Source organism: Aquarana catesbeiana, linkage group LG03, assembly GCF_042186555.1.
Source record: "Aquarana catesbeiana isolate 2022-GZ linkage group LG03, ASM4218655v1, whole genome shotgun sequence".
Taxonomy (NCBI): domain Eukaryota; kingdom Metazoa; phylum Chordata; class Amphibia; order Anura; family Ranidae; genus Aquarana; species Aquarana catesbeiana.
Genome location: NC_133326.1, coordinates 277,041,727 through 277,054,487, shown reverse-complemented (window position 1 = coordinate 277,054,487; position 12,761 = coordinate 277,041,727). Strand labels below are relative to the sequence as shown.

The following is a 12,761-nucleotide window of genomic DNA, read 5'->3' as shown; positions in this document are numbered from 1 at the left end:
CAGTACTCATACATCTATTTCCCAAAGACAACCTCTGGATATGACGCTGAGCACGTACACTCAACTTCTTTGGTCTACCATGGTGAGGCCTGTTCTGATTGTAACCTGTCCTGTTAAATCGCTGTATGGTCTTGGCCACCATGCTGCAGCTCAGTTTCAGGGTCTTGGCAATCTTTTTATAGCCTAGGCCATCTTTATATAGAGCAACAATTCTTTTTTTTCAGATTCTCAGAGAGTTCTTTGCCATGAGGTGCCATGTTGAACTTCCAGTGACCATTATGAGAGAGTGAGAGCGATAACACCAAATTTAACACTCCTGCTCCACATTCACAGCTGAGACCTTGTAACACTAACGAGTCACATGACACCGGGGAGGGAAAATGGCTAATTGGGCCCAATTTGGACATTTTCACTTAAGGGTGCACTCACGTTTGTTGCCAGTGGTTTAGACATTAATGGCTGTGTGTTGAGTTATTTTGAGGGGAAAGCAAATTTACACTATTATACAAGCTGTACATTTACTACTTTACGTTGTAGCAAAGTTTCATTTCTTCAGTACATGAAAAGATATAATAAAATATTTACAAAAATATGAGGGATGTACTCACTTTTGTGAGATACTGTAAGTTTTACTTGTATATCTGCTGTCTTCCCCTTTCTACACTCTTTGAAAAGTGCAGATCGTGTTAGAAATCTTTCTTTCTCTTTTATCAACACATAGGGGTGGGTGGGGAGACTGGATTTACACTGTGTAAAAGCTGATTGGAGGAAAGGGACACCACCCCCCTCTACATAGGCAGAGGAACAAAGGAACGTGCAGAGAGTTATATTCTGAATAAACCGGCTCCTGCTTATCTCCCTCTAAGCACCCTCCCCGACAAAAAAATTATGCTGCTGTTATCCCATGTGTCAGAGAACTTGTCAGAAGGGACACATGCTGATAACAGAGGAACGGAGCACCAGAGAGAAATGACACTTAGAGCTGCAGAGTGAGACACGTAAACACTACAGATATATGTGCTTAGTTCAACTTTCATAAATGGGATTTACAACCGCTTTAATATTCGGAATGATCATGCAACATGGTTGGCCTCAAAAGGATTCAAGCCTGATGAACGGGCAAAAAATACCTACATGCGCATAGGGCAGAATTACAGTATCTCTAAGGCGTTATGCACACTGAGTGTTTCCTCAGCTCTTCTAAATGCCTTTTCTCCTGGCAGGAGAAAAGCCACTTAAAAAAACACAAAAAAAGCTGCATTTTGCACATGCATTCATGCACGTTCACATGTTTGGCGCCAGTTTATTCTATTGGCCAGAAAATTAATTTATTCAGGCCATTGGAATGTATTAACATGCAAATGCACCTAAACACATCTGGGGTCTATACAAAAGTGTACAAACAAAAGTTAAACGTGTATCTAACAAAACCAAACAACTTAAAATGTTCTATGGTCAAAATATAATACCCTATATTCATTTCCACATTGTATTTCAAATATTTCTAGTCTACTCCTATTACGCTGAAGTGTGTAAGCTTACTTTGTGGAGTCCTCCTACATTTACTTATTTGAATGCTGAGACACAAATTCACTGTGCCCTGTGAGAAGGCACTGTTGTGTTACACATTTCACAGAGCTTGTCTTCCTAACTGCAGAGGTGCCGAGAGGGAGTTTCAGGAGACAGGGTCAGTACAGGTTTGCAGGCAGCAAGGTACCATGGGATATGTAGTCCATGGAGATTCAAAAGTAGACAGCAGAGGAGAAACTGCAAAGCGTACATGGAAAAGTTGAGGAAAGCAATGACCAGCAGACAGGCAGCACTCACAATATAAAAGTTTTTTTTAAGTAAGCTTACATTGGATTTTCAAAAGTAATATTGTTTGCATTCTTATTACAGTGCTGATGTTATAAATATGAAAATGTGTTGTCATGGTCCTGCCTGCATAGATTTCCTTTAAGTATGACTAAAGGATCCTGTATGGCTTTATAAACAAGTATCAGATGCAGTTACTATGTGATGCACAATCCTCCTCATGCAACCAAAAAACTTTTTCACATTCACTGAGCACTCCCCCTCCCAGACACTGCAGCTCAAAATAGGAGGGTTTCAGCAGCACAGTCAGTCAGTGCTGTCAATCCAGAAAGCAGTGGGCAGGTCTAGGTGTGGCCAGGTGCTGAATGACCAGCTACAGGCCTGTGAATTAACAGTGACAATTCTGATAGCCACGTCCCCCTGCAACTTCTCTACCCACTGTAGTGCAAGCAGGCACAGCCTACATGAGAATGACAATTCAGGACATCACTGGCAGGTTTAACAGGAATTTGTGGGAATTTGCAGAAAACTGTAAGTGAAGATGCACTGATAGCTAAAATGGTAGATCACCATTACAAAAAAAAGTGAACTAACGCCACATACCTTCCCCAACCCCCTGGCCCTTGCTGTACTTGCCTTCAGGAATACTTAGCTGTCAGTGCCCATGCAGCTGGTCCAATGATCCAGGGATTTAAAATCCCTGTTCTTCTCCCTCTTCTCTGTGCAGCACTCCTGATCTCCAAGATTCATTCTAATTGGTCAGCACCTGCACAGTGAATCCCTCTGATTGGTCCCAGAAGAAGAGGGAGAAGAGCTGGGATTTCAAAACCCAGGACTGCTGAACAGGGGCAAACTGATCATTCGGGTACTCAGACACTGCCCGAGGGTCGGGGGGCCACATCAGAGTGGCCAGCCTCAGTAAAACCAGGGACAGTATGTAAAACTCTGTGCTTTTTTACGTCTATCCTTGAAATGTCTGACACCGACATGCTTTTGATGTGAAAATTCTGAGGCTATATCTGCCCTGCCTCTGCACTGCCCCCTCAGCCAATAGGAACACGCCCCCTTCCACAGCGCAGCTTATTTGACACGGGAGCAGGAGATACCGACTGCTGGAGGAGAGGGAGGCAGGGACACAGCCTGTAGGGGGGACAGACTGCTGCCTGAAAAGGTAAGCTGGCTGAGCTGTACAAAATGGATTCTTGTCAGTCGCTTACCCTGGTGAGCAGAGGGGGGGATGTGTTTCCTCTAGCAGGGCTCCTCCTGTCTCTGAAGCAGTTAGATCGATTTTGTGTGTGAGAAGTGCAATGCTCCTGGAGAAAGGACATGTCCTGAATGTCTCCCCCAAACTATGTATACTGTGTGCGTGCCTATGTGTACTGTGCATGCGTGTATACTGTATGATCTATGTGTGCCCACTGCTGCTCAACAGAAGTCGATCTAACAATCCTGTGCCTGTGAAAAATGCACTTGTTGCCATTTGGAGCCATCGGATTGGTGCACTGCAGAGCTCTGCCTCTGATCAGGCAGCAGGGCAGGTCTGGATGCACACCTGTGCAGTGACATCTTGGCACATGTCAAGCATGGCCTTTATTCACATGCCCCACTACCCGATCTGAGGCCAACCACAGCAGTTCACTATTACGCTGGCTCTACGACTTACTTGAGCAGTTTAGAGGCTGCAACAAGTGGATTTTTTTTCTAATTAAAAGCCTTTTCCCGCCAGCTGCCTGCCACACCAAGCACTAAGGTGCAAAGGTGTGTGTAAGGAGACACTGATGGAAAGTGACACTCTGGGGGCTCTGCCGTAGAGTGGCACACTAGGGGGCTCTGCCGTAGGGTGGCACATTGGGGGGCTCTGCCGTAGGGTGTCACACTGGGGGGCTCTGCTGTAAGGTGGCACACTGGGGGGCTCTGTCATAAGGTGTCATCTGGGGGCTCTGCCGTAAGTTGGCACTCTGGAGGCTTTGCCATAAGGTGGCCCTCGGGGGCTCTGTCGTAAGGTGGCACTCTGGGGGCTTTGCCATAAGGTGGCCCTCGAGGGCTCTGTCGTAAGGTGGCACTCTGGGGGCTCTGCCGTAAGGTGGCACTCTGGGGGCTCTGCCGTAAGGTGGCACTGTGGACTGTGATGTATAGGGAGAATGTTGGGACTTTGGTGTAAGGGAAGACTGATGTGAGCATGGCGCTCATCTTGACTGCTGCACTCTATATGTTGTTTTGTTTGTTACTTATTCCTGGCGTGACGGCCATCTGTAAGCCTGGGGGCCCCATAATCTTCTCTTGCCCGGGGGGGCTCCATGAGTGGTCAGTCCACCCCTGCTACTGAACCAGCTGTGTGGGCACTGACAGCTCAGCATCCCCAGAGGTAAATACAATGGGTAATGGAGTGGTGAAGAGGGTTTATGGTGTTAGTTAACCTTTTTTCTGTAAATGTGAACTAAAACTTTAAGTGCTGCAGCACATACTTTATTTTGAAGGCCATTGTTCTAATTTAATTGCTATGTGTATGGCCAACATTAAGCTTTAAAGTGGTTGTAAACCTCAGATGTAAAATTTGAATAAAGCATATCCCTCTATAGCAGCCTTTTTCAACCAGGGTGCCCAGGCACCCTGTGGTATCTTGAGGTTTCTTTAGGGATGCCTCAGTAAAATGCCTAAAAATTGCCCAAAAATTGTATACAAGGAGGCGGGTGGATGAAGCCACGGGTTTTCATTGTGCACCATTACGACCTGCTAACTACCAATGACATCATCAGTTGATAAGGAGGATGTCATTTGCCTACATAGCATGCTTGTTTGACCCCCCTCTGCCTCTCCATCAGTTTTGGGGTCACATTAGCTGAGTGAGGGAGAAAAACTAAGGAAGAAGAAAAACATTGGAATACTAGTCAGTACCAACTTGCATCTCTAACCTTGGGTGTCCTACATGTGTGGATGTTGTAAAACTATTAGAATAGTTTTTACATTTTGTGATGGGGTGCCTCAAGACTGTACATAATTTTAAAGGGTGCCTTAAGACTGTCCATAATTTGGGAGGGCGCCCCGAGATTGTCCATAATTTTAAAGGGTGCCTCGACTGATAAAAGGTTGAGAAACACTGCTCTATAGTGTGTACTTGACTCAATCCAGAGCACAAGTGTCATTCCTGTCTGCTGCCATCTTCCTCTGCTATCTGCATGAGTCACTTCTTGACAAGTTTTCTTGACACCAAGAGGTAAAAACGTGACAGGAGAGGGACCTCCAGCACACAACCATTGATTGACAGCTTCTGTTCCTATGTTCTGTGTGAATAGGGGTATGTCCCTTTCCTCCAATCAGCTGTCATTGAGCTCTGCAGAGTGTAACTTCAGCTGCTGGCCCCCTGCCTTCTGGAAGCTCAGACAAGCTGCATAAATTCTGGACTTTGAACAGATGTAGAGAAGAGAAGACTGCAGATACACAGGTACTACTTATGTAGGAGGATTTGTTTAATCTCTGTGTATCCCCTGAGGCTAGTCATGTTACTGGGTATTGCTTGGCTAATCACTTCACTGGGTATGTGAGGGTTTACAACCACTTTAAAGGAAGGATACAAAAGTCAGAAGCAATTACAATCTTGTATGCTAGCCATACACATGTCTATTACCACTAACCGGTTTATAATTTTTTTCATTTCCCATCACCTTTTCTGCCCTGGTGCCAATGGAAAGTGGTCAGAAATATAGAGTAAGCTTCCCCAACAGGGACATGGACAGACGTTAAGATTACTACCTAACCTTTCCTTTACCCCTGGCATTCTAGTTTGAGGGACTACCTAAATGAATATAAATTGAATGGACTATTTTCCATTCTTTCCCTACTTTAAGTCACTGATCAAGAACAAGCACACAGCAGACAAACTCCTGATTTGAATACTTGCTCAGGGCTAGTAGCACAAAGAGTATTGAAAATCAAATCAGCATGGAAGTCAAAAACTGACATTTTCTAAAGGAAGGGCGAGCAATGACATTTTGGTGTGGAGTTCCCTTCAAAATGTAAAACCTGAAGAGCCTGGTATGGACTGGGGGGACCCCACGCCATTTTTTTCATTCGTTTTTCATCTATATACCCAGGAGCCAGCAATACATTACAGTCACGAGCAAGTTTGAGTGAAATTTTTCCTTTAGAAATGTCAATATTGCTGCGGCATGTTCTATACACCACACATATGCGCCACTAAGGCAGACTAAGGGGACCCACCAGGCACAATATGAATATTTTTATTGTTTCGCTTTAAGCATCATTAAAATCACTGCTCCTGAAAAAACTATTGTTTTAAAAACTTTTTTTGCATTGATACATGTCCCCTATGGCAGTACCCGGGTCCCCTTACACTTTTTATGGCAATAACTTGCATATAAGCTCTTAAAATTAGGACTTTTGATTTTTCATGTCCGTGTCCCAAAGACTTTAATAGGGTTAGCATGTTCGCTAGAACATTTTGCCTGTTCGAGGTATTCTGGTGCGAACCGAACCGGGGGGTGTTCGGCTCGTCCCTAATTATCATAATATATCTAAAGTATTATTTGTTATTAGAGATAATAAAATATCTTTGCTGTTTGTTGCATGCTGGCCTTTTTCAAATACTAAATCTACAGCCGTGACCAAAAGTTTTAAGAATGACACAAATATTAATTTTCACAAAGTCTGCTGCTTCAGTGTCTTTAGATATTTTTGTCAGATGTTACTGTGGTATACTAAAGTATAATTACAAGCATTTCATAAGTGTCAAAGGCTTTTATTGACAATTACATTACGTTTATGCAAAGAGTCAATATTTGCAGTGTTGACACTTCTTTTTCAATACCTTTGCAATTTGCCTGGCATGCTGTCAGTCAACTTCTGGGCTACATCCCGACCGATGGCAGCCCATTCTTGCATAATCAATGCTTGGAGTTTGTCAGAATTTGTGTTTTTTTTGTTCACCCACCTCTTGACCCCAAGTTCTCAGTGGGTTTAAGGTCTGGGAAGTTTCCTGGCCATGGACCCAAAATTTTGATGTTTTGTTTCCCAAGCCACTTAGTTATCACTTTTGCCTTATGACAAGGTGCTCCATCATGCTGGAAAAGGCATTGTTCATTACCAAACTGTTCTTGGATGGTTAGGAGAAGTTGATCTCGGAGGATGTTTTTGTACCATTCTTTAGTCATGGCTGTTCATTTTCATGGCAAAGAGGGACTTTGTAATTAAATGCAATTCATCTGATCACTCTTCATAACATTCTGGAGTATATTCAAAATATCCATCATAAAAAACTGAAGCAGCAGACTTTGTGAAAATTGATATTTGTGTAATTTTCAAAACCTTTGGCCATGGCTGTATGCATAGCACAAAATACATATTTTTATTTTGCTGCCCTTTAACAAACTTTATAATAAGTATACTGAGGGACACTTTTTAAGAGACTTTGGAGGTTTTCTTGAAATGGGAGAAAAAATAAGAACATCATTTTTTTTTGTTCCATAACTTTGTCCATAAAATGAAAGGTGAAACCTGAAATATTGGAACCATATAAATACAGTTCCGAATAGGTAAGAAGAGGGCAGTCATTTTCATACTATGTTTTTATCTGTTTATGTTTCTGTTTATCTGTATTGATCTGTGGTTTGTGACATTGGTCCATAACAGCAGCATTTAAATGATATGTTTCTTTTCAACATATGTTTCTTGCAAAGGTATGCGGGGCATTGTATTTATCTTCTACCAAATACTGCACATGTAAACAGGATGAAAAATGTCTGTACATGTGCAACTATTTGGAAAAGTGTTTATCATTTTATAAACTCTGTTATGTGTATGTTTGAAAGAATGTTCTTACTAGTTTAAAGGCGGCAAAACATGAACTGTATGTATGCTTAAACAAAATCTCTACTTACATTAAAGGATCATAAACATGATTGTTAGCCAGTTTTTTCATTTAATTCCATTAACATGTTATTGACCTTTCCATGTCTATCTGCAGTCATCTATGGTTTTCAAAGACTGCCAGAATTTTCGAATATGTTACCAGTACACTACATATTAGACTTCCCAGGTATCCCATCCTCAATCTCATCTGATCAAGGCTGGGTTCACACTATGTGCGAAGCAGCTTGCAGCATAAGATAAGAGCTTAAGATAAAATTAGAGATATCCCCTAGAAATTGTTTTGTTCCAGGTCAGATATTTTCATGTTTTTGCATAGCTACTAGTGCTGCAAATTTTTCTTTACAACATTAAATGCATACATTTTGCATGCATAAATGTGCATGTATTATTGTTTTTTTTTTTTTTTTACATTAGCCTGCAAAGTATGATCAGTGAAATAAAGGTGCAGTGCGATGCTCCTGCAGACTCTTCTTCCACTTTGTTACTAAACTGGAGGAAGTGTCAATAGGGTTGATTTAGTAAAGACAAATAGACTGTGCACTTTGCAAGTGTATTTACACTAATTTTCCTTAGTAAATGTAATGTGGTGAAGCTTCACTTTGTAAAAAATACCTAATCACCTGCAAAGAAAATTAAAAAAAAAAAAACATTTTTGCTTGCACATGATTGGATGATGATAATCATCAGAGCTTTACTACATTTACTAAGCTCTTGGGAATATGAGTGCAACTGCACTTGCAAAGTGCACAGTCTATTTGCTTTTAGTAAATCCACTCCAATGTCTAACATTGAGAACTATAACTGCATCTGTCATGGTGGTGGACGGCACTAGCAGTTCATTCACACCGATTTCAAAAGTGACAGCAGCTGTAGGGCAGAAGAACCCCCACGCGATGTCATGGGGGTGAAGGCAGTCTGGGGGTGGGGGGGTTGCTTAGCAACATGTTAAATGTTATGCCCTAAGTACGGGTGCAATTTGCTGCAAAAGGTGGAGCCTTTAGCCTTTAAAGATGAGGTTTAAGTATGGCAATTTTACATAGTTACATTTGTCCAGCTTGGACCAATGTAAGTATGTACAGTATGTGCAATACCTGTGGCATCTCCATGGAAGCTGGAAATCACTGTAGTAGGCACCTCTACTACAGTGATTGCCACTGATTTTCAGGTCTCATGTCAAGTAGCAATCTGCTGCTTGGTGAACATTTGCTTGCTTGCTTGCTCGATCTGGTTGCCATTCAGAGAAAACTTTGCATTTTCTCAATGATTGCAAAGTGTTATCTGATTGGACAAGGTGGGAATCCTGCTGTCACCATCTCAACTTTCTACCTGGTCTAATCAGAGAACTCTTTGCATTCATTGAGAAAATAGTAGCAGTGCCTACTATAGTGATTTCCAGATTTCACAGGGATCCCACAGATATGGCACATGCATACTTACATTGGTCCAAACTGGGCCAATTTAGCTATATAAAGATTGCCATACATAAACCTCAGTGTTAAGACTGATCCTGTGATTATATTAGAGGAAGAAATATAGGAGTCAGCTTTTAGTAAGGGCTTGGTGAGTCCTACATCAGTATCAATGAAATTGTAGCCAGTAATGACAAGGTAGAGTTTGAGAATAATCCATACAATATTTAACTGACCTGAATGAGATTTATTTTCTTTTCTAAATAATACTTTCTCTAGTATAGTAAGTGCATCTTATAGCTTTTTTAAAATTATATATTCAATCTATTAAAATGTAAGGGAAGAAATATATGATTCAACATGGAACTGCAACCACAATGTATGTTCTACTTTTAGCATAAATTAAATTGAGATTGAAACCACACTATCAAAAAGAAAAGCACCATAAACCAAGCAGTTTGAATCGAATAATTTATTAATGAACTCTGTATAAATGACAGACTTCCTAAATAAGACACCTTTATACTTTTAGAAAACATAAAATATATAAAATGTACAAAACATTGTTAAAAAGACATGTTATGTTCTACTTTTAAATACGGTGGGGAAAAATTTCAACCTCTGTTATGTTTAATTACTATGTCCCCCTTGAGAAGATTTCTTCTCATAGCACTGGGCAGTGTAATGATTGCTGCTTACCGTGTAGTACTGGAATACTTGAGTGAGTAGTATCCAACTATTCAACTATCCAGAATGTCTATTCTGCTTGGTTCATTGGTAAATGTCTGGGCTGTCCCTGGTAAATGAACTTTTGGGCACAGCTAAATTAGCATCACAATGACTTGCCATTATTCATAGAAAAAAATGGTAAATTGGTACAAAAGTTTAAGCACATATTTTCCTGTTGAGATAAGCATTATCCTGACAAGGTGAGTATCGGCATGATAGTTCAGATACTAGTTTCATTTTGGGGGACAGTAGGATTATTGGTGTTTACAGATTAAGGAACCATTTGGCTTAGAGCCAGAATATCAGGCGTTAGGAGCAAATGTTGGGTCATAGCTATGGGTGATAGCTAGATAATAAGAAAAAATAGGTTTGCTTTCCCTGCTGAAATGCCTACTTTAAAACATTTGGTGCTGGATTGTAGGCACTTAAAAATAACATAGTAACTGGCACTATAGTGTATCTCTACTTGTCTGGCGGTTGGTTTATTGAACTGCAAGCTACTCTTGCTCAGATGGGGAAAGTTTTATGCTCTTCATATATCAAAGAGTAGATTATATATATTATTTCAAGGTAAATAAAAGTAGATTTGAATCTGATCAGTGGCTATTATATAAATAATACCTGTGGTTAGTACTGACTTTAATACATAAAGCTGTTTTGTTCTCTGCATCACTGGTTATGTCTTTGTGATATAAATTACTACAACAAATATCCAAGATTTCTATTACTAGTAGGCAGGAAAATGCATGCTCACAGTGTAGAACGTGGAACTACTCCACAGAAGCTTCTCTCATCTGAAGGAAGCTTCAACTTCAAATTCAGCTGAACTCAAGCCAGTCTCCCCTAAAAACTACCATGTATTTGTGTATTAAACACTAAATAATGACAATGTTTATTGTCCTAGAATTAGAACTTTTGGTAATATGGAGAACTTTAATACAACTTCAGAACCGTAGGGCTTTTACCGTGGCAATTGTCCATGCCAGGGCATTTGTGTTAAAAGCTATAATGACCATCTAACCTTAGGCAGCTTGCCACAATTAAGGTAAGGAGTCACCAGCTTGCTTACTTTCTTGTTGAACTTTTATATCTACGACACATTAATGTAAATTGTATGTGTTTATTTTTGCCACCATTTGAAAAAAGATGTCTGACGGCTATGTACTGTATGCATATAAATATAATATATAGCATTTGAAATAATAATTATCCTACTGGTTGACTTGCTCCTTTAACAATGTGTTTAAAAGCAGCAGAGAATTAGTTTAAGTGTGTATAATGACAGAATGTCTGTTTCTCTCATTTTGTCTCTTGAACTTTGGGTAATTTTCAGGGTATGGAGCCAACCTCACGAATGTCCTGAGGCCAGCAGGCACCAAGAACAGACAGCACACACCTTCTCCCAAACGGACTGATGACAGGCATGTTACACCCGAGTCCAATTATATCTGGTGAAGCCCGGCACATCTGAAACCTTTTACATTACACAGTTCAAAGTGTTCATTAACCGTTCATGCATTGTATGATTACTGGTCTGAATCCTACTAGTTTTAATGTAAACCACTGACGTATCATTTCATTCCATGCAATCGCTATATCAGTTAAATGATCCAAGACTGGTTTCTGCTTTTTTCGGTGGGTTTTACAGCCACATATGTAAAATATATCTAGTGTTGATAAATATTTCAGAAATAAAATGGAATTCCCAATAAGAGTTGAGAAGCACATTGTCTCCAAAATGTTGTACATTAAATCTATTAGAAGGAGGAGCAGTTTGTTAAATTACATATTACAATTATTTTTTTTAAGGAGCATCAGGGTACAAACTGACTATCAGGACACGCTTGCATATAACTGGCATCAATTCATCAGAGGTCAATGTAGAGATAATTCACCTCTTGTAAACACTGCAGTGTTTAGATTCCAGATAATACATCACGTTCTACTCACCATAGCATAATGCTCCTATTTGTATAGGAGAGACGTTATCTTTACACTAAGCCTAGTGCCTCAGTCATGCACAAATGTGCATTTAAATTGGCAATTTGGAGAGCCCCCAATCTGCATTTACCCTTGGGCAAGGTTATAGGGATTAATAAAGTTAAGCTGGCCATACAATACACATTTTCCTTGTACAATTTTTGTACGATTTCCTTTAAATTTACCTTTAACTAAGTAGTGGAAGGGCCTACACATGGAAAGTGTTGTTTAGGCTTGACATCATATTATATGTTTTTTAGTAAATGTAAAGGAAAATTGTACCATAAGATTGTATAATGTATGGCCAGCCTAATATTACATGAGGTGTTTTGGTGGAGCGGATTACTCCAGTATTTCCACATTCTCTAATGGAGTGCTGTTGCAATGGGGTGCATTGTAGATGTGCTTTACATTTACTATGCAACAATGCACAATGCATCATTATAAAAGGAGCATTTTGTAGTAAAATACACAAACCAAGCAGGATGTGTTAGGATGAGGAAAAGGAAGTAATCTTCAGCTAAACAATGTAAAAAGTTGTAGAGGGGAAAGTGGCAAAATGACTTTATCACTGCTTAATCCAACAATGAGAACGGTCTTTTTTTTTTGTGTGTGTCATTTTTCTCTTGATTAGGTATTTATCAGAGGTGCCAGTGTAAAGCCAGCCATAGATGGATCGCTCGATTCCCCCATCAACACAGTTAGTGTTGATGGGGGAATCCCTCCTACAGAACCATTGTGTTTTCCCGGCAGGGGGGCAAAGAAGCAATCCCTGCTGAGAGAACACGATTATTGCTAGTGGCTATAACAACTGCTAGCTATGATTGTATGTAAAATCTGACAGGCTGGTTCTACCCAAGTTGATCAATCTATCAACTTGGGTACATTCAGTCTGCCCATACATGGTTCTATCTTGGCTGGTTCCTGCTGAACCAGCAGAGA

At 40.4% G+C, this 12,761-nt stretch overlaps 1 protein-coding gene across 1 annotated transcript in view; it reads left to right on the top strand.

Moving 5' to 3' along the window:
• WIF1 (WNT inhibitory factor 1) overlaps positions 1 to 11,551 on the top strand; it is a 153,632-nt gene extending 142,081 nt beyond the window's left edge. The window contains exon 10 of the mRNA XM_073620126.1: positions 11,173 to 11,551. Coding sequence (XP_073476227.1) covers positions 11,173 to 11,294 — 122 coding nt within the window. The 3' untranslated portion in view covers positions 11,295 to 11,551. The remainder of the gene's footprint in view (positions 1 to 11,172) is intronic.
• Positions 11,552 to 12,761: the final 1,210 nt, after the last annotated feature.